At 52.8% G+C, this 26,156-nt stretch overlaps 2 protein-coding genes across 2 annotated transcripts in view; both read left to right on the top strand.

Annotated features, from left to right (window-relative positions):
- The window catches only part of RAB10 (RAB10, member RAS oncogene family), a 47,116-nt gene extending 31,998 nt beyond the window's left edge, over positions 1 to 15,118 (top strand). The window contains exons 3-6 of the mRNA XM_049818421.1: positions 5,770 to 5,908; positions 9,215 to 9,304; positions 9,826 to 9,927; positions 11,958 to 15,118. Coding sequence (XP_049674378.1) covers positions 5,770 to 5,908; positions 9,215 to 9,304; positions 9,826 to 9,927; positions 11,958 to 12,041 — 415 coding nt within the window. The 3' untranslated portion in view covers positions 12,042 to 15,118. The remainder of the gene's footprint in view (positions 1 to 5,769; positions 5,909 to 9,214; positions 9,305 to 9,825; positions 9,928 to 11,957) is intronic.
- Positions 15,119 to 18,786: 3,668 nt separating this feature from the next.
- GAREM2 (GRB2 associated regulator of MAPK1 subtype 2) lies at positions 18,787 to 26,051 on the top strand. Its single transcript, XM_049818743.1, is given in 7 exon segments — positions 18,787 to 18,898; positions 20,853 to 20,993; positions 22,473 to 22,603; positions 22,861 to 23,976; positions 24,667 to 24,732; positions 24,734 to 24,831; positions 24,991 to 26,051. Coding segments are annotated over 7 exon segments (2,538 nt in total). The 3' UTR covers positions 25,865 to 26,051.
- The last annotated feature ends 105 nt before the right edge of the window (positions 26,052 to 26,156 follow it).

The raw sequence follows: 26,156 nt of genomic DNA, 5'->3' as shown, positions 1-26,156 counted from the left end.
AATGAAATAGAGAAAGGGGAACCCCAAATACCCTTATGCTGACTGTGGAATGCTGAAGGGATGGGGTAGAGCAGAAAGCTGTTCAAGAAATAACTGCAGTATTTAGGAATAGGTTTTTAGGGATTATAAACAGGTAGGGGTTATGTGAGCAGTGGTGAGTGATAAGCTTTTTCAAGAGGTCCGTATTAGCATTTCCAAGTCAGACTAGTAAGTAATCCCAAGTTTCTTCAAGCAGCCATGATGTACAAAGTTCTAGTCTTAAACAGTCTTAAACAGTCTTAAACTAGGCTTAAACTGACGTTAAGGAGTAACTAAAATATATGGGTAGAGCTGTATGAAGAGTTAGTTTTGCAAGGGTTTGTGGGGACTAACAGTTGTTGATTCCTCACTTGTGAATTTTCTATTTACCAGTTTTCATGCAGATTGCTTTCCTGGCAGCCTGTCAGTGGGCAGTGTGTCTTGTCAAGCCAGAACAAGGAACTCTGATAGACGGAGGTGAATGACAGTAGGTACAAGTTAGCAAAGTGCTGGATTCTTGTGCTCTTGGAACAGGCTTGTTTGCCGAACTGCCGCCCCAGGAGTCTCTGTGTGCGGGCTTGTTGCAAGACAGTGACTTGCATCATTAAACCAGAAAGTTGAGATCTAAAAGGCTAGATCCTGAAGAGCTTCCACAGCTGGGTAAGACAACTGATCTGTTTCTGTTCGGTGGTGTGTGAAACTATCACACTTGATAGTGTTGTGTTAGTATGGAAGCAGTATGATGATAGAATTAGTTCTGCAGTAAACTGAAAAACAGTTAACTGTTTGCAGTTACCCTAGGAACATCTGAAAGTTAACTCTTGCTGCTGAGAGCTTTTGAGACTATTCACCATGTGCGTAGCTCAAGGTGGAAGAGACTCTTTTGGCATGTCAGTCTGACTTCCTATAAAACAATCAGATACTTCACTCACAGACTTTTTTTTTTCCCCTCTGGCTGAGTATTTTTCAGAAAAGCTGAAATTTCCCAGTCACAAAGTATCTTACAGATGTTCTTTTATGAAGGAAAGTGTTCGACCCAATCGCTAAAGCTTCCAGAGTGCGCCTGATGTCAGCAGTACAGTTTCTTCAATTCAGTATTCTGCTGCATAGTTTTGAAACTATTGTAAGAAGAAACAATGGGACAGTAATAAAATTCTTAGGATTATTTTGCTAGGAATTATTTGGTTTAAAATGTTGAAGACTTTTATTTTGAGCTATGGTGACTGGAAGGATCTTCACATATCATCAGATATAATCCCTTGTTGCAGCCGTGTAAATCTTTCATAAACAAATCATAGTACATTTTAAGGTTTCTTTAGTCTCTGCTAGGTCAACCGGAAAGCTGTCCCAGAAATTCCTTTCTCTGTTGGTTAAACCTCTAATATGATATAGCTTATGCATACTTTAATGTTGGCACGAGAATAACTTAAATAGATTCTTCACTTTCCTTGTGCTTCTCCTTTCCCTAGTCCCACAGGACAACCTTCTTTGTCTTCATTTTGCAGCTAAACAAACCAAGTTCAGTTTCCTCCTGTGCAGTAGGGCTACATTTTCCTTGGCTATCTTAATAGTCCTTGTCTACATGTATTTTAGCTTGGAGAGCTAGCTAGCTTCCACAAATGTTTTTGCCTATATCAAGGATTTATTGCACACCCATAGCTTTGAAGCATATTCTTACTTACTAGGGGTTTGAACAAAAGAATGGAAAGCCAGGGCAGTAAACAAGACATGTGGTCTCTGACTGTCTTGTGCCATTTGCTCAGGGTGGATTCATCAGTCGTAGGCAGTTTGAAAACCATAACTCATTTCCTCTGTTTGCTTCAGTCAGTTCTCTAATCTTGTGTCCATTAAGAGTTATCTCTGAATAATGAATGGAGAATCCATTAAGAAGGGGAAAGGGCAAATATAGTACTTATTTAAAAAAAAAAGGAGGAGGGGGGGGAAGACTCCAGGTTCTTTGTTTTTTCCCTCTCCAGCTTTCTTTTCATCCATTAGCTTAGCTTCAGTTGCCAGAAAAAACACTGGAGGAGTTAACTAAGCAAGTTAGTTGTAGGCACATAGGACGTGACAAGCAATGAGTAACAACTAAGTGCTGCCAATGCCAAGTTTTGTAAAATCAGTCTGAATTCTTACTGTGATGGCTACTGGCATTGTCAAGAGGGGAAAAACAGCAGATGCTGTATGTCTTGATGTTTTTGGTAAGGCTTTTCTGACACTGTCCTGCTTGATATGAGCAAGTTAGGGTGAAGTGACTTAGGTGAAGATGCTATCAAGTAGATACAAAACTCATGGTGAGGGAAAATAAACTATGTGTGAGTAAGAGTTCTGTTGAGATTTTGCAGGAGTCTGTCTTGAGTTTCATGATAGGCAATGTTTTCTTTAACAGTTGGGATAAGGGAATAGAGAGTATGATTATTGTATTTAAGCTAAGCAGGAAAAGATGAAGTTGCAAAGTATAAATTGTGTAGAGGACTGGATTATAATTCAGATTGCTTTTGACCAATTGGAGAAATGTCATTGAAAAAAGTCCTGTGAAATTCAGTAGAGGCAAATGCAAAGTTAGCAAGTTCAGTATGTATAATCAATTACTCAAATGTCAGAAAAATCTGCTTAATTATGAGGAAAGGGAGTGGGATGCATAAACAGGCATGTCCAAGTCTTCTAGCAAATATTCCTGTATGAGGCTGGTAAATTGGAGTATTGTCCTGTTTTTTGCTTAGACATGGGCAAATTGGAGGGAGTCTAGAGAGAGCAACAGGTGAGGCTGTGTATCTTAGACGTTTGGCCAGTGAGTAAAGTCTAAAGAACTTGAGGTGGCTTGAGGAAATTCAGAGAAGGTGCAAGAGCTGTGTTTGAGTATGCAAAATTAGTTGTAGAAAGAAGGGAAATTAACTCCTCTAGTTACCTATGAAGGGTAAAATGAGGATTGACGGCCTTAATTTGCACTAAGGAAGACCCAAGTGTGCCATCAGGAGATGCTTCCAAATGGGACAGAAAGGAGATGAGAGAGGGGGATTCAAGCCAGCAATCGTCAGAGGTCTCCAGCAGAAGATCAGGCATCTTTCAGGGAATAATGTGGGTATCCTTCAACTTTTTGTAGAGCCAGGGAATGGACTAGATGGCCTCTCGGGGTTACTGCCAGTGAGCCAGACCTCTGTGCAGCATGGCCTGTCAGAACATCTCTGAACAAAGTGGTGCTCGGATTTAGGACCTGCCCCTGTTCCTCCTCCCCTGCTCTTTGCCCTCTTCTTGGTGTTTGTCATCTCCTAGGAGAAGATAAAATCTCAGGAGCAATCAGCCTCAAAACTGTGATGCTGGGGTCTGAGCCAAACAGAGCTGATAAGACTCTGAGAAGAAACTTTGTAGAGCGTTTCCCCTGCATCTCAGAAGCTTTTCCTCCATGCCATTTTCAGATTTCAAGGCTTTTCATTTACTTCCCATTGGCCAACTGATACTTGGCCAGAAATCTGATGTGTGCTTAAATTCATTTGGCAATTACAATCAGCGTTTGTTGGTTCAAGTGTAGGTGGTGGGGCGGTGGGGAGAGGTGAGTTTTCACAGGACTCTGTGCCTGGTGGTGTCATTCTGCCAAGGCATTTACTGTGACGTCAGGAACAGTTGAGAGGGAAATGAGTTGAACTAGTTCAACTGCAGTCCATCTTTTCTGAGGTTACTCATTTGTGAGCAAGGAAATGTGGATCTGTGGGTTGGGGAGGAACACTGTATCTTTCTGAAGGCGGTTAGGGAATGTGTAATCTCAATTTAGACGGGTTTAAATTTGGAGACACCTTTGATTCTACCTTGTCATAGAATCATCAAATCATAGAATGGTTTGGGTTGAAAGGGACCATTAAAGGTCCAACTAGTCCAACTCCCCTGCCATAAGCAGGGACATTTTCAACCAGATCAGGTTGCTCAGAGCCCCGTCCAACCTGACCTTGAATGGTTCCAGGAATGGGGCAGCAACCACCTCTCCGGGCAACCTGGGCCAGTGTCTCACTACCCTCACAGTACAGAATCTCTTCCTTATATCTAGCCTGAATCTCCTCTCTTTTAGTTTAAAGCCATCACCCCGTGTCCTGTCGCTGCAGGACCTACTAAAAAGTCTGTCCCCATCTTTCTTATAAGCCCCCTTTTGGTACTGAAAGGCCGCAATAACGTCTCCCCGGAGCCTTCTCTTCTCCAGGCTGAACAACCCCAATCTCTCAGCCTGTCCTTATAGCAGAGGTGCTCCAGCCCTCGGATCATTTTTGTGACCTCCTCTGGACCCACTCCAACAGGTCCATGTCTTTCTTGTGTGAATAGTGTTACTGAAAACTGTCTGTAAACATGTAATCTGTTCGGTTTATGTCCTCCAAAAGGCACTGTAGATTATGTGATTACTAATTCTTAATGTAGTGGCAAGCAGGTTTGTTTAACCAAATCTCATGCATTCCATCAAAGATCTCAGAATGAGATGGGAATATAAATACTCATTAATCTTGCATGATCAATTTTCAGCATATTGCTTATAGAAATCAACAGTTTAATGTTACGGTACATGTCCTAGGTTTTTTCATACACTTTGATCTAAAATTTCAGGAATATACATTTGTAAGACCAACTTAAAGGTTTATAAAACTGATCTGAAAACAAAATTCCTCTCAGTGTTAAGTCTGAGTTCCAGAAAATGTTGAGTGATTGTCTTCGTGGCTGCTCAGCAGCTGCTGAAATGAAAAGGCATCTTCTCGGGCATCGTGGTGGTGTTGACTGGATAATTGGGTCAGGTCATAGTTGATTGCAGTTCCAGACTCTCCTGTCTTTGACAGTGGCACTGCTAAACAACCTACAACATTTTGGGAACTTGCTACAGAAACTTGAGTACTGAGTCAGCTGGGTTTGTGCCATGTCTAATCAGGCTGGTCAGTGGTTACGGTATGTAACTTACAAATTGTAGATAGAGTTTTTATTTTTATGTTCATTTGGGAAAAACTGGTCAGTAACAGGAGAGGGTGTCTGGGACAGTGACATTTCTGGGGTTATTCAGATGCTCCCACTGCTGGAGCTCACAGTCCTGTCAAAGTGTTGGTAGAAGATTTCTTGCTCCTGTTTTCATGCTGTCTGCTACTGGCTTCCACAGAGGCTCAGAAGTCTTTGAGATGCTTCCTGAGATATGAGACTTGGCAATAACAGTTTCCCCTTTTGGGTGCAAGCTTCAAGTTGTCAATAAAAATACAAAGTCTAAAATTAACTAATTTCTACTATGACTTGATACTGGGTTTACTTATTGTGGTAGTGTACCAGAAGAGCTACTGCAACGTACCACTTCGCTGTTCACCACTTTGCTGTTGAACAGATAGCTTCATCTTCTTGACGCCTTAGTGCTGTAAGCCCAGTTAAGTAGACCAGTGTCTTTTGTCTCTGTCATAGTTGACTCTGAAGTGTGGTTTTAAAAAAACAATCGCCTGTAAAATAAAATCCAAAAGAGAAGCTTCAAACCCTATGTTTCTGTACCCTCATGAGCCTGGCTTGCTGAGGCTTGCCCTTTTTGTTCTCTGAGTGTTCAGCTACATCTGGGAGGGAGTGGGGCTTCCTTGAAGCTGCTGCTGATGCACATTGGAATGTGTCCTACCGCTCTTCAAAAACATTGCACATCCCTTGGTAGTAGTGCAATACAGCATGTATTGGGCCATGTGCACTTGTCTGGTAGATATACCATGCTGGTTTCTTTAGAGTATGCCTCTGATATGTACTCTTGTCTGTTTTCCACAGGGATACAGCAGGGCAGGAACGATTTCACACCATCACCACCTCCTATTACAGAGGTGCCATGGGGATCATGCTAGTATATGACATCACCAATGCCAAGAGCTTTGAAAACATCAGCAAGTGGCTCAGAAACATAGATGAGGTGAGTAATATTTCTAAGATTCTGGAATTGAGCTGTTTTTTGTGACCCATAGAGCATGTGATGAGTCCCACAAAACTCAGCTTCTGGATTGCAGCTTTTGCTTCTACCCTGGCAGAAGGTGTAAATTAACACAGGGGTTTGGGTTCTGGTTTTTGGCCGTCCTATGTTCTATGTTCCCTGCCTCAAGCCTCCCTTCAACAATGGCATGAAGGATCACAACACTACGCAGGGGCTACTGGTGTCCTAAAATGTTAAACTTGTACATGAGCAAACTTTGTGCTGGAGAATACTTAGAGGTAAGGAATACATCTTCTGGGCACTGCAGTTTTCAGGAGGAGCTGCCACCACAAGGTGGTGTGCAGAGGAGCAACACTAAGCCATAAGCTGTAGAGTAGCTGTAGAATATGTCACTTCTAGTACTAACCTATTTTATAAGGATGACTGTGTAAATCCTCAAAGATAATTAAATATGATCACCTTTGCTCCCTCAAAATTGATGAAATATTTGCAAGTTTATCATGGCTGTTGCAGGTAGTATGGCAAACTGCTGTTGTTGAATGTTGGCAAACTACTCAAACCTGCATAGCTGATTTTTATCCTTGTGTCCCTGTTAGAGGAGTACCAAACAAGGTACTTGTAGGAGGATTTCAAGCAAGGACAAGTGAAGCAGAATAAACTGATGTGGAAACATTTAGTGCCTGGATCCCCAAGAGTTCATTCTCCTGGAGTTCTGAGATGTTAGAGTGGCACAACTGTTAGTTGTTGCTTTTGTTACGCTATTCCCAAATGGAATAAATGTTTGGATTTTCCAGCTTCATTATTTTCCTAGAAGGCATGAAGACAGCCCTGTAGAACTGACCATCAGCAGATGGGTGCTGTCAAGCGTTGCTAGTTGAAGCATTGAAGCTGGTGAAAGGTTGTTAAAGAGCAAAAATGTGATAATGGTACTTTAATTTCCTAGTGTGAGAAATGGGAAACTATACTGCTTATGGAAAGGTACGTGTTTTGGTGGGTACGGAAGGGAGGTTAGGGGGAGTTAAGGCAGCACAGGAAGAGACTCAGCAATGAGTTGAATGTAAACTTGAAACCAAGGCCTTTAGATTCTGCAGTTGCTTTATTTAAAAAATTCAGTAGTATCCAGGAAGTTGGGTAATGGATCTCATTCATACAATTGTGTCTGAGTAGCAAGTGGTTTTGCTGACCTCATGTTTTTAAATCTGTGTCACACAAACCTCTGCATCTGATTTCAGGTGCATTGTGAAGGCTGCATGGTTACTGCAGTTTTATAAGGGACGTTTGACACCTTAGGAAGCTTTTTTTATCATGGAAGAAGCTCGCTAACGGAGTGCATTTGCAGAAATGATGGGTGAAGTCATCCTCTGGGGTTCTAGATGCACTGTTGAGGCTTCTCGATGTGGCAGGTTTTACCCACTCGCATACAGGATTATTGCAAATGATAGTTGTGCAAGGAATAACTAAGTGCTTTGGTTGTACAAAGAGTTAATATTGCCAAGGATATGCTCTCAAGGAGGAGGATTTTTAATAAGCAAGCTGCTGTTCTGAATTGCTGTTCTGTGCAAGGAGGCTCTTCTACAACATACTTAAGGCTTGATTTAGAAATAACCAGGAAACCTAGAGATGTTACACCTTCATCCTTGCTAAATACTTCATTATTTAAAGTTCACACATTCTGCAGAGGTGTACTATGCCATGCACTTTTGCTTTGGACTAGTAGGAATTAGCTGAGTTGCGCAAATGCACAGTTTTCTGTGTTGGGTCTGGCTGTGTTTGAAAGAAGTCTGTTGCTGTGTAAGCAGTTTTTTGTGTGTGTGTGTATGAGAAGTTAAGATTTTTGGAGTCTTATTCTACATGGTATCTTAATCTGTGCTGTCTGGTTGCTCTTCCTCCTTGTGACCTGAAGGAAAGAAACCTGTGGGTGATTTTCCTCGGGTTATTACTGTAAGCAGGAGTACTGGGTACGTGGATCTCTTGCCTCTCTAGTTCTATTAATAACGCTACAGTAAAGTAGCATTAAGGCTGTTGGAGTGAAAGTAAATTCAGATTAGACTTTCCAAGCAGCTTCTCATGGCAGGTTTCAAAGTACTTCTGTTATCCACTTAAGTGATGCTTTGTGCTGTGGCTGCTGGAACATTTCTGCTAGTCTGGAGGATGTCTTTGGCATGTTCTTTCCTTACTATGATGGATATTGGCAGTACTTCAATAACTGAACAGCCAAGGTATTTTTGCTCATTCAACACTCATTGAGAAAGCATTGGCACTCACTTTTGCCTTACAAAGGGGATTCCCTGTGTATGCGGTCCTCCTTTTCTTTGGATCCTGAGCATTGGTGTGGTGCTTGCTTCCGTTTTCCCTTTGCAGTGTCCTGGTTTACGAGTGCTTGGTATACAGTCTGCGTTCTGTTTCACTGCATGAGTTTCTCAACTTCTGTGTGAAGTACTTCACAGATAGAACTAAGGCACAAAGCTGACATGCAGTCTTGTTCTGATGATTGCGACATCAGAGGAACAGCACGATGCTGGAGAGCTGTAATTTCCTTTTGTTAGTTAACTTGGTAACTCCTCTAAAAAAAAATTACAAGCAAAAGCATTTTTTACTAACTTGGTTATTTGGCTTTGTGGTTGTTGAAAGCATAGTTGCAATTGTTAAGGAGACTTACCTGTCTACAATAAAACTATGCAAAGAACACTTTAAACACCAAAAAAGTAGTAGTGTCAGCTGGAGCTGCTCCAGTGCATGAAGCTTGATTGTTGGCACCTGTAGACTTGGGTGCTTCTTGTCCTGTGATGTTTTCTAGGATCATTTCTGTAATGTTGACGTGCTTGTCTAGTACACATAAAACCTGACGCTTCTAAGTGCCGGGCAGGAAGCTGATTCTTTTCCCACGTCACTGAATGCAAACTAACAAAGATTTGGTAGGCAAGTGTCATTAACTAGAAGGATCTGGGTGGCAGAACAGCACTTAGTCCTTTTCAGAAAGGAAGACTTCACACTTAAAACTTCAGAAATAAAAAGGAAGGGGGAAAATAACGGGCATTGGGATGGTGATAGAGCTGTTAAACCTGTAGCTGTTGTCTCATTCCACTTCCATGTTATATAAGCAACTTAATCTAAAGGCACTGTCTGAAGAATGATTTCTAGCAGTCTTTGTTACAACTCAGGAAAGTGCAGGACACCAAGACTTGTAAATGTTTGCCTGGACTTCAAACAGCCTGGAAGTACAAAAGTGAAGTAGATATTTACTGCTTGTTGGGGAGACGTGTAAACCTGTCTCTTGTCTCATTTTAGCATGCCAATGAAGATGTGGAGAGGATGCTGTTAGGAAACAAGTGTGACATGGAAGATAAAAGAGTTGTCCCTAAAGCAAAAGGTGAACAGGTAAGTGTCAGACAAAAACTTGCTTATCAAAGTAAACAAATCAGTGCCAAGACTTCCCTCCATCTCCAGGTGGTTGAGATGCCACAATGGGATGTGCCAGGGAACGAACAAGGTAGCTGGATTTGCTAATGGTTTGTAAGTCTAGGGAATGTTTTCTCAGAAGCCACATTGCAAACAACTGCCATGAATGGAATGAGTTCAGCTGCACTTTCTGCTTTCTTTGATAACAAAGGATGCCTGAAAATTTTTAGTTAAGTTACTTACCATGTGACAGGCTTGTATGGTATCTGTTGTCTTATGTTCAGACATTGACTTGTGATTTAATACACTTTAATTGCTGTTTCTGAACCATTAAGTTCCAAATCTTCTTTTGTGACACTTTGCCTAGCTAGTACTTCTGATGCCTGCTACGGCTGAAAATATATTCTATGCTTATAAATGCTGCTAGTCCTGAAGTTAGAGCAGCACCAATTGAATAACTCTGCAGTAATGCTAATCATCTTCTTTCTTTTTTGGTTTAGATTGCTAGGGAGCATGGTATTAGGTTTTTCGAAACTAGTGCAAAAGCAAATATAAACATTGAGAAGGCATTCCTCACATTAGCAGAAGACATTCTTCGAAAGGTAGGTGCTTACAAGATTAGTTGGAAAAAAAAAAACCCTAAAATTTCAGCTCCTATTGCTTTTGATGTTTACTTCAATTGTTGCAGCTTTTGACTTTGGCATGCTAAGACAAACCAGTCCCCGAAGGAGGAGTATTGTACATCTAAAGCTTCTAAAGTTTGTTTGATGTTTCATTATTGTAGAGGTACCATGTGGAGTGAGTATTTTACATCAGGGAGTGAAGGAACGTAAGCTTGTAGTTGTTTGGCCTGTAAACTCATGGTTATGTTGTATGTGTGCTTGGAATTAAAACACTTCAGTTGGCGTAGAAGAGAATTGTCCTCTCCCTGCCACCATCTCCATCAATATGCAACACTGTCTAAAAACTCTTGAGTGCCTGTTGGGAAGAGTTTAGGTGTGTTTGATAGAACAGATGAACGAGCTCTGTCACTTCCTACCTTGTTTCCAATGATTAGCCCTCTTGGCCTCTGCATTTCATTGGAGGCTTTATTGGACGGTTGTATTGCAACCGAGAGAAGAATGTGGATCACCAGTTCATCCTGGTGGTTGGTTCCCCTTCCTGAAACGTACAGTGTACCATAAAGATGGTCATCTTGTCCGTAGCCTGTACCCAGATCTTTGTATGTCCAGAGCTACAGGGTACTGCTGTCCTTGTATCCCCGATATCTTTCATGAGTAGAAAATGCATCGGCTTCCAAGAGCTGCCACTGTCATGTTGCAGGATTGAGCTGGGCTGGATACGTGGGTGGCTCCAGGGCTGGCTCCAGTTAGATGATGTATTCCCATAGCCAAGGGCTTGATTTACACAGTAACCCCTGCGCTACCATGTTCCTGCTTATGATCAGGTCACGTCTCTCCAGTGCTGAAGCTCTGTGGAGCTCAAGAGACGTGGGTCAGCCAACTCTAGCATATGTGCTTTTGCCCCTAAACGAATGACCCTGTGTGTTTTTTCTGTGCTCCAGCTTAGTGGTAGGGGCTGCCCTGTATTGAGACTGCCTTCATCAATGTCCTCCACCGCCCTCCTGCATGCATGCTATTGATAATGTCATCTGAGTTAATTGGTTAGAAATAGAGTGCAATGTCAATGCTGAATCTTTTCACATCCCTTTTAAATACACATCTGCTCAACAATGTCTGGTTCACTGTTGTAGTTCTGAGTTGTTTCTTAATCAGTTTTTGACAAGCTGTATGTGAGAAACGGGATGAAAATCCCTGGCCTTTTGTAAACAGGAGGTCAGACTAGCAAGTCTTACTGACCCTTTTGACCTTTAAATTTTTATTTTGGGCCTCAGTGTATTTATCTGAAGAACAGGGGGGTTTGCTTTTGCAAGGCTGTGACAAAGACAATAAGAAAAGGAATATAGAGACTAAACTGCAGTATTTTCATGAATGCTTAGGTTAGTTTCTAAACAGCTGAAAGTAGATGTTAGCATCTGATCAAAACCACTTTGACTTTGATTTTTGCTTTGGTCTAACCAAGTTTACATCCCATGACGCAGACGAGCCTGTTTTGTCCGCTGCCTCGGAAACTGGTGTCTTGGTTGACTGGAAGGCAGATGCTTTTGAACAACCCCTCTTTATCCATAAAATACTGTGTGGTTTTTTAAGGTCATTAGTTCACATAATTTAACTTCAGCTTGTGTTAGTTATACGCTGTGATTTACTTACTCCACCAAAGTCTAAGTGTCAGTTCTAAGAGCAGGATCTAGAAATAGGTTTAGATTACTTTGGGATGGTCCATGTTCAGAAGTTGTTTGTTTGTTTGTTTGTTTGTTCCCCCCTTCCTGCCCCCAGCTTTCCAGTTGTTGTTTATTTAAAACAAAACAAACAAAAAAATCCCCTTAAATGGCTTTTGCGGGAGGGGGGGAGGAGGATTCCTTATGTTTCTGTGGAGCTCTTTGTCCATAGTTTATTGATAATACTGTTTGGTGATGTAAGTCTCTTTGTAAGCAGCTATCTCTTCAGCTCTGAATACTTTATTTCAGAATATCTCAAGAGTCATCTAACTCTTTTTACTTGTCTCATTGCAGACCCCTGTAAAAGAGCCCAACAGTGAAAATGTAGATATCAGCAGTGGAGGTGGGGTGACAGGCTGGAAGAGCAAGTGTTGCTGAACGTTCTCCTATATCACCAATCGCCATCCACCGCCCCTTTTTTCTCGCTGCAAAACAAACCACTCTGCCCGTTTTTAACCTTAAACCAATTTTGTTCCTCATCTTAACAAGCTCCTGTCTCCCTTTGTTTTTCCATTTAGGACAGCTTGCGTACTATAATTTTCTCAACAACATGTATAGGAAAATCATTTCCGTGACTTCATTTTTTAATGTACCTGCTCAACTTACCACTACGTTTTGGTTGTATTATAGTCCTGTTCCTCCTGACATTAAAACATATAGCAATCATATTCAACTCTATTCTGCAAATTGTATAAGAATAAAAGTTAGAATTAACAATTTATTTTGTACAACAGTGGAATTTTCTGTCATGGATAATGTGCTTGAGTCACCATATTCTCTAGATGCATCAGCAAAAGAGCCAGGAAAACACTCATTTTCGCCTTGAGTCTGTGAATGGGGTTTATTTTGTCCTGTGCCTTATGTGGAAAGGAACTTTTGTTTTTTTTTTTTTTCTTTTCTTCTGGTGGAAGCATGTGCAGGAGACGTACCATCCATACTTGACCATTTTAAAATACTGAACTTTTGTGATTGCTTTCTGTAATTGTTGGTGTAATGCATCGAGGACAAAGGGTGGTGCAAAAAAAAAAAACCTACATTTAATCTGCTGTGTCTCCTTTTTGGTGATCTAGCCATTCAGAACTGTTCCTGCTGCCATTTTTTTTTTCCTCACTTGCGGCTCTTTCCTTTTGCCTGCATGCTGCTTTTATTTGCATTTCTTCATGGTGTGATGTGTTAATTAAAAGGATGGCAACGTGGTATGTTTGCCAAAAATTTAATACAAAGCACTGATTTAGCTTTCAAGGTAAAAATGTTGAAGATACCTACTAATTTCCCTCTAGCCAATGTCAGTTCACTAGTATATCTTCTCTCTCCTCCTGCATAGCCGTTGGGTTTTATGATATGGAAGAGTTATTTGCATGCACTAGTTTTTCTATGGAGGGTGATGTGGTTGTCTACTTTATGTGTATGAATATAACATGCAATTCCCAAACTGACAGCAGTTAACATGAACTTTTAAGTTCTCTCTTACTGTTAGCCGCTCCAACAAGTTGTTCAGTAGCCTAGCAAAAGGCTGAGTGAAACTAGATTTTAAAAAAAACAAACAAAAAAACAAACAAAAAAAAAAAAACAAGAAAGGAGAAAAAAAAGTTGGCAGTTTAATTTATTACCTCCCTGAAAACTTTCCATTTTCCAGTGTTAAAAGCTGAGTCATTGGTACTTGGGTCAGTCTTGCTCCCAGTCCGGTGCTGTGGGAACGTGGTGGGTGATCCCAGCAGGGCTGCTCAGCCCCCGCCCCCCCCCCCCCCCCCCGGGATTAACTTGCTTTTCCAGCTCGCCTTCTGCGTTTCCTCGGCCAGGCTGCGTATCACTGATGGCGTGGCTTAGTCATTTCTGAAAGGAAGGGGGTTAAGGACTGCCAGTCTGACGTTGACTGCTCCTGCTGACCCGGGCGTTCAGTCTGCAGGAGTGTTTGTACGTTCACTTGCCTTGCATTTAAAATAACCACATAGGAGAGCTGCTCCAGCCAAGGACAAAAAGATATTTTAAATAGACGCTTCTCCCCGCCCCCCCCGCCAAGCCTCACGTTCTCCTTTAAAGTTGGACAAGCTTGTGCCTCGCTCTTGTCCGCTTGAGTTTTGGACTGCCTTTGGTAAATAATGAAAGTAGTAAATAATGCTGATTTAATTTTAATGAAGTGATGGTGTTTTAACATTGAACTTCTAGTTTCGAATGGCTTCCCGTGTAGTAACTTGACCGAGGTGTCTCCCTTTTCCTCTGTATTTTGGCATTTTGTCTCCGTGTGTGTTAACCCTTCCCAGTCGAGTGGCTGTTGGGGTCAGGCAGGACCCTGGGACTGGCGGATAAATCGGCACCACTGCCTTTCTCGCGTCCTGTGCCTGCCGGTCAGCGTTGTAAATAGAGTACGGCTACCTTTTGGTTAAATCTGCACTTTCTAACGTTATCAAAAAGGGAAAAATGGAAAAATATACATCAAGGGTTTTTGGTTTTTTTTTGTATAATCCTTGTTTTAAACGTGAGCTTTTTATTTGCTTCTAGGGGCTCGGCTCCCTCTGTGTAAATCCCTCGGGATCCTTTGTAGACGCTGTGTTCGTTGCAAGCCAACAGGTAGAGAACAGGCCACTCGCTGGTACTACTAGCTACCACCTCCATTTCCTATTCTCCTTACTGAGCTAATAAACTGAAATATTTCTAGACGGTCTACTTCTGTTCCTATAAAAACCATGAATTTTAACCGCGTGGCTTGGCTTTGTTTTGTGTTGTGGAGTGCAAGGCCCAGCCGAGGAGGAGTGAGCAACAAGAGTCGATGCAGATGCTTTAAAAAAAAAAAGTAATAATAATCATGTTGGAGGAATTTGCAGTAACTTTATTTCTGCCGGTATCTAAACTTCCTGCTAGCTAGCAAACTAACTGCTTGTGAAACCTCTACTTGGAAGACACCCCCCCTCCCCAGCCCTGGGTGTGGAATAAAGCCTAAGGCCAGCCTAGAAAAGGATGCAAAAGCAGCTTTCCCCGCGCCAGCTGCCCCGGTGCCGGCAGTGCCACTGCAGAAGGGGGGGCTTTAGCCGACCTGGCCAGCGGAGGAAGACTCGGCGCTACCTTTTTGTCACGGCAAAAAATGTAACTTGATTAAATTGGTCGTGCTAAACTAAAACCTGAGGTTGAATCTATCCTACAACTGGGTTAACCGCTTTCTGTTTAGTGCTTTGGCACTGCCCGGGGGAGCTGCCGGTGCCACGGCGGTGCGGGGCAGGGGTAAACGCGGCGCTTTGTGCTCTCGGACTCGGATGGTGGAAAAACAGCATCAACTTAAGGTCTAGGATTAATTCCCATGCCTACGATTTTTTACTTAATCTTTTAATATTTTTGCTACTCCACTCTGGCTTTTTATTTAAAACACATTCTTTTGTACCACTTACTGTATCAAATTGTATAAAAGATCACTGTCCCATTCTTGGTCATACCAAGAGCAAATAAAAGCTTTTATAAACTTGCATTGGTTACTTCCTCGGCCCCATTAAATTCCCTTTCGCCAAGCCTCGGCCCGTGCCCTGCGTGCTGGCAGGGAGCAGGCTCGGCACCGGCCCTGCTTGCGGCTGCCCCTTGGAGAAGGTGGGTGCCGGGGCTGGGACAAGCCCCCCCCCCCGGCCCCCCCCTCAAGCCTTTGGGCCAAAGAAAAGCTTTGCACCCAGGCTGTAGCTGCTCTTAGGGCAGCTGTGACTGCTTGGACACACGGTTAAAGCCTGGAAAGCGCAAGCTGGTCTCTTACTTGGAAGAAGTTGTTTGGCTGGAGCTAGAGCTGCTCTTTTCTGTCTTTTTTTTTTTTTTTTTTTTAATTTTTTACAGAAAAAGCTTTAGGCTGTTGTTTTTTGAGGGCATTGCTAAGTGCAACAGCGTGTCTGAGGCTGCCGGCATCTGCCCGCTCCTTCCGTGGAGCCTCCGTGGGTGAGGGTACACCTGGCACTTGGGCCGGTGACTGCAGCACCCCGGGGACCCCCGGCTCCTTGGGGAGGACCTTTGCAAACCTGTTGAAGGAAAGCGGCCGTTTCTGCCCTTCGCTCTGCAGCCGCGGGTCGTGGTGTGGCTGCAAACTGCGGGCGGCTTTTTCAGCTCTCCAAGAGCCCCCGGTGCCGGCTGGTGGTTACGGCCGAGCCGATGTTCTTCTCCACTGAGCAGGATCCGATGGCCCTTGCCAGTTCCCTCTCCATAAGATCTCCTGCCCGGGGGGAGCGGGTGCCCCCCGGGGTCTCCCACAGCCTTCGGGTGCTCCTGGGTTGGGGGTGTCACACCCCTGCAAAGGCTGGGCGAGGGGCCTGTCCCCATCCCGCCATGGCACGGGATGGCAGAGCAGGGACGTGCTTCTCCTTCTTCCCTCCCGCTGCCGTGGTGTCGGTAACCGGGAGAGGGTGTTTTTGTGCCGCTGTGGGTAATAAAGCTGACGCTGAGGCTGCGAGAGCAGCCCCCGGGTCCCCCTCGAAGGGGGAACAAGGCCGTGGGGAGCAGCTCAACGACCCCGAATCCTTCCCATCCCTGGGGACTCGTCAGCTTTTTGTGGTGGGGAGGGAAGAATTCGTCCCAGGCCGAGTCACCTCGGCTGTCGATGCTTGTCGCCAGGATCCGGGGCCTGGAGCACGGCGGCAGGGCCCGGGGGCTCGCGGCGTGGCAGCTCTGCGCAGCCATCGCCACGGCGGTGGGGTTTGCGCGAGGGCTTCCCCGGGGGGCTCGGGGAGAGGGCGCCTGGCAGGGACCTTGCCCCTGGACACCGTCCGGCAGCTCTGGGTGTTCTGCTTGTCAGTGGCATCCTTGTCACCGTCTTGAGTCTTTCCCTGTCCTCCACCTGCTGCTGTCCCTGCTCTGTCCTCATCTCTGCTCCATACCTCTCTCTGCTCCTTCCCCATCCCTGTTCCTTCCCCGTCCCTGCTCCTTCCCATCCCTGCTGTTTCCCATCCCTGCTCCCTTCCCGTCCCTGCTGTTTCCCAGCCCTGTTCCTTCCCTGTCCCTGCTGTTTCCCATCCCTGCTCCCTTCCCATCCCTGCTCCTTCCATCCCTGCTCCCTTCCCATCCCTGCTGTTTCCCATCCCTGTTCCTTCCCATCCCTGCTGTTTCCCAGCCCTGTTCCTTCCCTGTCCCTGCTCTTTCCCATCCCTGTTCCTTCCCCATCCCTGCTCCTTCCCCGTCCCTGCTCCCTTCCCATCCCTGCTGTTTCCCATCCCTGCTCCCTTCCCATCCCTGCTCCTTCCATCCCTGCTCCCTTCCCATCCCTGCTGTTTCCCATCCCTGTTCCTTCCCATCCCTGCTGTTTCCCAGCCCTGTTCCTTCCCTGTCCCTGCTCTTTCCCATCCCTGTTCCTTCCCCATCCCTGCTCCTTCCCCATCCCTGCTCCTTCCCCGTCCCTGCTCCCTTCCCATCCCTGCTGTTTCCCATCCCTGCTCCCTTCCCATCCCTGCTCCTTCCATCCCTGCTCCCTTCCCATCCCTGCTGTTTCCCATCCCTGTTCCTTCCCTGTCCCTGCTCTTTCCCCATCCCTGCTCCCTTCCCATCCCTGCTGTTTCCCAGCCCTGTTCCTTCCCTGTCCCTGCTCTTTCCCCATCCCTGCTCCCTTCCCATCCCTGCTGTTTCCCAGCCCTGTTCCTTCCCTGTCCCTGCTCTTTCCCATCCCTGCTCCCTTCCCATCCCTGCTCCCTTCCCATCCCTGCTGTTTCCCAGCCCTGTTCCTTCCCTGTCCCTGCTCTTTCCCCATCCCTGCTCCCTTCCCATCCCTGCTGTTTCCCAGCCCTGTTCCTTCCCTGTCCCTGCTCTTTCCCCATCCCTGCTCCCTTCCCATCCCTGCTGTTTCCCAGCCCTGTTCCTTCCCTGTCCCTGCTCTTTCCCCATCCCTGCTCCCTTACCATCCCTGCTGTTTCCCAGCCCTGTTCCTTTCCCTGTCCCTGCTCTTTCCCATCCCTGCTCCCTTCCCATCCCTGCTGTTTCCCATCCCTGTTCCTTCCCTGTCCCTGCTCTTTCCCATCCCTGCTCCCTTCCCATCCCTGCTGTTTCCCAGCCCTGTTCCTTCCCTGTCCCTGCTCTTTCCCATCCCTGCTCCCTTCCCCATCCCTGCTGATCCTGGCAAGTTTTTTGTGTCCCAACACATTCGGGCTTTGTCCCAGAGGACCCTGCTGCTGCTCCGAAGGCAACCTCGGGTCCCCCCCCCGCTAACCCACACCAGGACCCCCACCCTGCGCCGAGTCAGGCCCTCGAGGAGGGGTCGGGGGCTCTGGCAGCAGCTCGGGGGGGCACGGACGGACCCCGAACCCTGGCCGGTCCGCGATGCTGCTGAGCTCGGCCGGGGCTTTCCAGCCCCCCCGGCTGGCGAGGAGCGGGTCCCCAGCGCGAGGGGTGCGGGGACCCCCCCGGGCCTGGTGTCCCCGGCTCAGGGGGGCCGTGAGTCCCCAGGGTGCGGGGGTCCCCGCTGCGGGGGATGGCGATGTCCCTGCCGGGGGGGGGGGGGGTGTGTGTGTCTCCGTTTGCCGGTCCCACTCCGTACCTCGGGTCTTGGGGGGGGGGGGGGGGGGGGCGTTGGGACGGGGGGGTCGGGGTCCTCCGTCTGTCCCCCCCCCCGCAGGCCCCCCCGCGTCTCGGCCCTTCCCTCCCCGGTGTCTCCTCGGGAAACCCCCCGCCGGGTCCCAGGAGCCGGATCCGGCGCGGAGGGGGGGGCTCCTCACCCCCTTCCCTCGGCGGTCCAAGGCAGCCGCCCCCCCCCCGGGCGGGCAGCGTCTCCTCCGGGGGGCGCGGGCGGAGCCGCCCCCATCCCCGGGGGCTCCCCTCTGCATCCCGCCCCGGGAGCAGCCCCCGGCCTCGGGGGTGGGGGTCCCCAGCGGGGGGGGCGTGATGGTGAGGAGGGGGATGCCCCCCCCCCGCCTCCTCCTCCTCCTCCTCCCCCCGCCCCCGCCTCTGGGGGGGTCCCCGCCTGCCGGGGCGGGCGGGCAGGAGGGGCCGGGGGCGGGCGGGGGGCGGCTCCCGGCTGCCCCGCTCCCCGCCGCCGCCCCCCCATCCCTCCCTCCCTCCCCGCTCCCCGTCCGCCGCCCCCCGGCCCCGGCGCTGCCCCGGCCCGGCGGCGGCGGCGATGGAGCCCGGCGCGGCCGCCCCCCCCCCGCGGCCCGGGGCCGGCCTGAGCCGCGATGCGATGGAGAAGCTGGCGGCGGGGCTGGCCCGGCTCCGCTGGAGCCCCGCGGCGCTGCCCCTCGACGCGATCGTCAGCCAGTGCCGGCTGCCCACCCTCGTCTGCCTGGGGCAGGGTGAGCTGGAGGGGCCGGGGGGGGGGGAAGGCTGGGGGGGGGAGGGAGGGAGGGAGAAGTAGCCAAGGGGAGATGAAGGCTGGAGGGGCGAGGAGGAGGAGGAGGGAGGGAGGGAGGGAGGCCGGAGTGATGGGGAGGAGGAGGAGGAGGGAGGGAGGAAGGCTGGAGGGAGCGGGAGGAGGGAGGGAGGAGGCTGGAGTGATGGGGAGGAGGAGGAGGAGGGAAGGAGGAAGGCTGGAGGGAGCAGGAGGAGGGAGGCTGGAGTGATGGGGAGGAGGAGGAGGAGGGAGGGAGGAAGGCTGGAGGGAGCGGGAGGAGGGAGGCTGGAGTGATGGGGAGGAGGAGGAGGAGGGAAGGAGGAAGGCTGGAGGGAGCAGGAGGAGGGAGGCTGGAGTGATGGGGAGGAGGAGGAGGAGGGAGGGAGGAAGGCTGGAGGGAGCAGGAGGAGGGAGGGAGGAGGCTGGAGTGATGGGGAGGAGGAGGAGGGAAGGAGGAAGGCTGGAGGGAGCGGGAGGAGGGAGGCTGGAGTGATGGGGAGGAGGAGGAGGAGGGAGGGAGGAAGGCTGGAGGGAGCGGGAGGAGGGAGGCTGGAGTGATGGGGAGGAGGAGGAGGAGGGAAGGAGGAAGGCTGGAGGGAGCAGGAGGAGGGAGGCTGGAGTGATGGGGAGGAGGAGGAGGAGGACGAGGGAGGAAGGCTGAAGAGGTGAGGAGGGAGGAAGTTTGGAGGGAAGGAGGCTGGAGTGAGGAGGAAGAGGGAGGAAGGCTGGAGGGGTGAGGAGGAGGAAGGTTGGAGGGATGAAGAGGACGGAGGGGGACTGGAGGGAAGGGTGGAGGGCGGAGGGGAGAGGGAGATAGGAAGGCTGGAGAGGTGAGGAGGAATGAAGGCTGGAGAGAGGAGGAAGAGGAGTGAGGAAGAGTAGAGGGCTGGAGAGGAGAGAGGAAGGGTAGAGGGAGGAGGGAGAGAGGGAGGCTAGAGGGATGGGGAAGAGGAGGGAGGAAGGCTGGAGGGATGAGGAGGAGGAAGACTAGAGCCACCAGGAGAAGGGAGGTTGGTGTGATGATGAGGAGGAGGAGGGAGGAAGGCTGGAGGGATGAGGAAGACTAGAGCCACCAGGAGAAGGGAGGTTGGAGTGAGGAGGAGGAGGAGGGAGGAAGGCTGGAGGGATGAGGAGGAGGAAGGCTACAGCCACCAGGAGAAGGGAGGTTGGAGTGAGGAGGAGGAGGAGGGAGGAAGGCTGGAGGGATGAGGAGGAGGAAGGCTACAGCCACCAGGAGAAGGGAGGTTGGAGTGAGGAGGAGGAGAAGGGAGCAAGGCTGGAGGGATGAGGAGGAGGAAGGCTACAGCCACCAGGAGAAGGGAGGCTGGAGTGAGGAGGAGGAGGAGGGAGGAAGGCTGGGGGGCCAGGTGAGATGTGACCAAGCTGCTGCCCCAGGTCTGGGGCTGTTGCTGTTCGGCCTCTCCTCTCTGGGGGGCCCCGGGGCTGCCCCCACTGGGCGGGGGGGGGAGGGGGGGGGGGGCTGGGGATACTGGGGGGCTCCGGGGCTGGGGATAGTCTGGGGATACTGGGGGGGGTGCAGGGGAGTGGGGTGCACTGGCATCAGCACAGGGTCACCCCGGTTTGGCGGTGTCCCCCCTCCAGAGCAGGATCCATCCCTCAGAACAGGGTGCGGGTGCTGGGGGCCACGCCGGCGGTGGGTGCCGGGGTGCAGCGGCGGTGGGGGCCCCCGTGCCGGCCCCGTCTCAATAAACTTGTTGTTTGCGGCGGCTGCAGCTTTTCAGGGGGGGACAAAGAAATTGTTTCCTGGGCAACTGGCGGCTCTTGGCAGCGGGCACCTGCTCATCCCTCCGGCTGGCTGTCCGTCCGGCCGGCCGGCCACCCCCGGGTGCCCCGGGGAGGGTGGGGGGGGGGGTCCTGAGGACGGTGACAGTCCCGTCGTCGTCGTCCCCCGGCAGGCGAGCGCGTGGAGGGGGTGAGCGCCCAGGACGTGCTGCTGGTCCACTCCTGCCGGCAGTGGACGACGGTGACGGCCCACAGCCTGGAGGAGGGACACTACGTCATCGGCCCCAAAATCGACATCCCGCTCCAGTACCCAGGTGGGGGCCGCTGGGGCGCGAGGGGTGAGGACGAGGGTGTCGCGTCCTCCGAGGCTTCAGGGCTGAGAGCCCCCCCCCAAACCTCCGGTGGCTGAACTGGGGGTGCTCCAGTATGGTCCAGTCTGGGAGAGGAGATGCTCTGGTTTGGGGGCTGCTCTCTGCCCCTCTCACCCTGCCAGCGCCCAGCCCAAAGGCGGGGGGCTGCGGGGGGGGGGGGGGGGGGGCTGGCAGGGATGGAGTGGGGATGGGGATAAGGACGGGATGGGGACAGGGAGACAGGTGAGGATGGGATGGGATGCAGACAGGGATGAGGATGGGACAGAGAGCCTAATGGGGATGGGGACAGGGACGGGGATGGGGTAGGATGAGGATGAGGATGGGGACGGGCTGGGGCTGGCAACGCAGACGAAGGTGCTGAGACGCTGGCGGCCGCCGTAGCAAGAGCCTTAATGACCACTCTAAGTGCTCGCCATGTCGGTAATGAGTCCTGCTAATAAATAAATAATGGGAAATGGAGCGGGGGAGGGGTTAATCGCCCGTCCCAAGAGGGGGTCCGAGGAGGGGAGGGCCGGGCAGTGTGTTAACCAGCTTCGGGGGGCTCGGCCGTGCCCAAACCGGCCACGCCGGCATATGGGGCTGCCCCCGGCTCAGGCACCGCGGTTCCAGCCTCAACCGACCCCGGTGTCCCCGGTGCCGTGGCCCTGACGGGGACCCTGCCCGGCGAGGGGCAGCCGTGGCCCCGGCGCTGCTTGGCACGGGGCTGGCAGCGGCGGAGCCGGCTGGCGCGGGCACGTCAGGGGATTAATATTCCCCTCAGGTCCATCCCTGCCGAACTGATGCCAATGGAGGCGGTTTCGCTGCCAGCCGCGGCCCCCTCCAGTCCCTGCCATCGCCTCCATTGCCATCCCTGCTGCAAAGCCCCCTGCTTCCCTGCCGGGTGGCTCTCCCACCCGAGGTGTGGGGCAGAGGGGAGTCACGGGGCCCTGGTGGGGCAGGAGCCGTGTTTTGGGGGGGCAATGGGGGCTGCCTGCAATGTTGGCTGCTCCACTGGCCCTGCTCCGGGTGGGTTCCTCCACCCACAGGGCATTTCTGTGGCTGCTTTGGGGTGATCCCTGCGGCCTTGGCGGGGGGGGTTGTGTGTGTGCGTGCTGGAGCAGCATTGCCGAGACACTCCGTGCGCCCAGGGCTTTGCACTTTGTCCCACCCAAAATCCCTCCCCCCCTCCCCCCGATGCTGTGTGTGTGAGGTACAGGTATGGGGGATGCTCTGGTGTCCCCTCGCAGCCCTTGGACACGCTGGGTGAAGCCCACAGAAATGCCCCCCCAAAATGTGATGGGGACCCCCCCCCAGGTCATCCTCAAGGGTGGCTGTCCCCCACGAAGGGCCGGGCCGTCCCTGAGGTGGGTCGCAGCAGATCTCTGGGGCCGAGCACTGGAGGTGGGCTCCTGTCATCACCATGGCTTTGGCGGTCCCTGGCAGGGAAGTTCAAGCTGCTGGACCAGGACCGGGACATCCGTGAGCCCGTGCAGTACTTCAACAGTGTGGAGGAGGTGGCCAGCATCTTCCCAGACCGCGTCTTCGTCATGGAGGCCATCACCTTCAGTGTGAAGGTCCGTATGGGGACAGCAGGGGACAGTGGTGGGACGTTGGGGGTCAGTGGTGGGACATCAGGAGAGGACAGTGGGACATCCAAGAGTTGGTGGTGGGACATCAGGGAATGGTGGTGGGAGTAAGGGGGAGGTGGTGGAAAAGCGGGAGGCGGCGGCGGGACATCAGGAGAGACCGGTGGGACATCAAGGGTTGATGGTGGGACATCAGGGGACGGTGCCAGGGCAGCGGGTCCCACGGTGGGGCTGTCCTGGGGCAGGTGGTGTCGGGGGAGTTCAGCGAGGACAGCGAGGTGTACAACTTCACGCTGCACGCGGGGGACGAGCTGACGCTGATGGGCCAAGCGGAGATCCTCTGCGCCAAGACGGTGAAGGAGAAGTCGCGCTTCAACACCATCCTGCGGAAGCTGGGCAAGGCGGCGCCAGCGGCCGGGGCCAGGCAGGTGAAGGGCAAGATGCCCTGCCTGATCTGCATGAACCACCGCACCAACGAGAGCCTCAGCCTGCCCTTCCAGTGCAAGGGCCGCTTCAGCACCCGCAGCCCCCTCGAGCTGCGGCTGCAGGAGGGCGAGCACACCATCCGCAGCATCATCGAGAAGGTGCGGCTGCCGGTCAACGTGGCCGTGCCCAGCCGACCGGCGCGCAACCCCTACGACCTGCACGCCATCCGCGAGGGCCACTGCTACAAGCTGGTCAGCATCATCTCCAAGACGGTGGTCTTGTGCTGCATCCTCCGCCGCGACGAGCTGGTCCCCTTCCACTTTCTCCTGCTGACCGACATGCCCCGCTTCCAGCTGCCCGAGGGGCTGCTCGCCGGGGACCCCCAGTTGGAGAAGCTGCTGCGGGACAGCGCCGCGTACTGCCACGACCGCTTCAACCCCGACGAGTACTCGCGGGCCGTGCGGGAGGCCAAACCTGACTTTTCGGAGGAGTGCGCCAGCCCCCGGCGCCTGCGGCTCTGCCTGCCTGCCTGCGCCCGCGAGGAGCTCAGCCAGCCCCTCCAGCGCCTTTCCCTCTGCGCCTGCGGCACGGGTGTCCCCCGGGACCCCGCCGCCTGCTGCCAGGGACCGCGGGGCGTCGCGGGGGGCGCGACGCATCCGCCGCTGCCCGATTTCCCCGACCCCGACCGGGAATACATGACGCCCGACTGGGCCGAGCCCGAGTTCAGGACTCAGGAGCTGTTGGAGATCCCCTACGAGGAGCTCTGGAGCAACCCCAGCCCGGAGGGCTGCTGCGATCCGGGCAGCGGTGCCGGCCGGCAGGACCTCGTCTCCTTTGGGGCCGTCACCCCGCTGGGCTCCCCGCATCGCCCCGGTGTGCCCGGGGACGAGCCCCGTGGGGACACCCCACCTCCTGTGCCACCCAAGTCGGAGGCGGTAAGAGCCGTGGTCCCGTTCCCAGGGATGGGGAATGGCACCCCCCGGGGTCCTGCCTGCTCTCAGCCGCCCTGGCCGGGGGCGATGCACCGGGGTAGCCGGGCGGTGAGCCCCGGCATAGCCCCTTTGGCAGTTCTGTGCCACGGGCAAGGGGTGCACAGCCCCGGGCCGCGCTGTCAGCCCCGCGGCACAGCCCGCTTGGCCCCCTCCCAGGTGCTGCGGGGCTCTGGGGTCCCTCCCCAGCTCTGTTAAGTCACCCAAATCCAGCGGGCTCCCTGGCACCATGGGGTACGCAGTTCCCCAGGGCTCTCCATCATCCGGGGGTACCCAAATCCTCAGGACGCCCTTGTACCATGGGGTCCCCGGTTCCCCAGGGCTCTCTGCACCATGGGGGTACCTGAATCTCTTGGGCTTCCCAGCACCGTGGGGTACCCAAATCCTCTGGGCTCCCCTGCACCAAGGGGTACCCAAAATTTCAGGCTCACCTTTACCACGGGGTACCCACTATTTTTGGGATCCCTGCACCACGGGATACATGGTTCCCTGGGGCTCCCTGCTGGTACCCAGAGCTTCGTGGCTCCACTGGGGCTGGCCACCCCCCCATTGCCCCCTCCAACCGCAGGCTCCTGGGGGGCAGACTCCCCCAGCACTGGTGACCGGGGTCCTGACAGTGCTCATCCCCCCTTCCAGGTGAAGGAGGAGTGCCGGCTGCTGAATGCACCTCCTGTGCCACCCCGGGGCAGCCGCCCCCCCCGTGTCCTGCAGCCCCCCAGCACCCCTGCGCTGCCCGAAGCTGGCACCCGCTCCCTCGCCCAGCCCCAGCCTCTCCTACTACTCCTCGGGGCTCCACGATGGGTGAGTGGCTCCGGCGCAGACGTGGGGAGGCCACGACGGGGTGGCAGGCTGACACCCCGGGGTGAGATACCCCTGCAGCGTGAGGGTCAGGGACAGAGTTGGGGGGGGGGGGGGAACTGCAGCCCCGGGGTGATGGTGATGCTCCCCTTCCTCCCACAGGTCAGTCCCACGGAGCGGCAGTGGCTCGCCCTCGCCCGACGCCTACTCCCTGTACTGCTACCCCTGCACCTGGGGTGACTGCAAAGCCGGGGAGGCCCCCGGACGCCCGCTGCCCCCCGCCACGTTGCCCCCCGCCGCCCAGCCCACCCCAACCTCCTGGTCGGACCCCTGGGCGTACGCCGAGGCAGGTGCCGGGGCCGGCAGCGGCTGCTCGACCCCGCTGTCAGGGGCCGACCCCCCTCTGAAGCCCTACCGCAGCTGCCCCCGCCTCAAGCCCCCGCACCCCCAAAAACGTTTTGCCCCTTTCGGGGCGCTCAACCCTTTCGCCGGCCCGACCGAATGGCCGGAGAGCCCGGAATGGCCCAAGCCGCCTTCGGCTCCGGCTGCCCCCTCCTCCTCCTCTTCGCCAGAGCCCTTCGCCCCCGTCGAGGAGCCGGCGCCCCCCCCTCGCCCACCCAAGGGGTTCGAGGGGGACAGCATCGTCATCCGCGGGGCGGCCCCGCTCTCGCCTGCCGTCCTGCGCGGGGCCGAGGGTGGCGTCACCCGCGTCTACCTGGCGCAGGGCGTCATCGAGGTGCCGCCGGTGGCGAGGGGCGACGGGGGGGCTCCGCTGGCCGCCCCCCGTCCCAGTGGGGACGGCTCGCCCTGGCTGCCCCCCGCTGACCTCTCGGCCCTCTCGCTGGAGGAGGTCTCCAAGTGCCTGCGCTTCATTGGCCTCTCCGAGGACGTGGTCAGCTTCTTCGCCCGCGAGCGCATCGACGGCAGCATCTTTGTGCAGCTCAGCGAGGAGATCCTGGCCGACGACTTTCACCTCACCAAGCTCCAGGTGAAGAAGATCATGCAGTTCATCAAGGGCTGGCGCCCCAAGATCTAGCCACACGCTTGGGGACCCCCTGGACCCTTGGGGTCCCCCAGACACCTGGACCGCAGCTCTGGCTCTCCCCACTCCTGTCCCCTGCCCCGCTCCGGGGGTGCCCTGATGCAGCGGTGCCCACCGGCTGTGGGTTTTCCTCCTCCCCAGCAGCTCAGCCCCATTTCCTGGCCCTCCCCCCCTTCCTTTTTAACACTGGACGGTAATTTTGGCCCAAACGGGCTGGAAAACACTGGAGTTCGCATTGACTGGTTTAACTTAATCCTTGTGGATTAGTGTAATAAACGTATGGGAG

The sequence above is a fragment of the Accipiter gentilis genome, chromosome 16 (assembly GCF_929443795.1).
Source record: "Accipiter gentilis chromosome 16, bAccGen1.1, whole genome shotgun sequence".
Taxonomy (NCBI): Eukaryota; Metazoa; Chordata; class Aves; order Accipitriformes; family Accipitridae; genus Astur; species Astur gentilis.
This window is presented reverse-complemented; position numbering and strand designations above follow the sequence as displayed.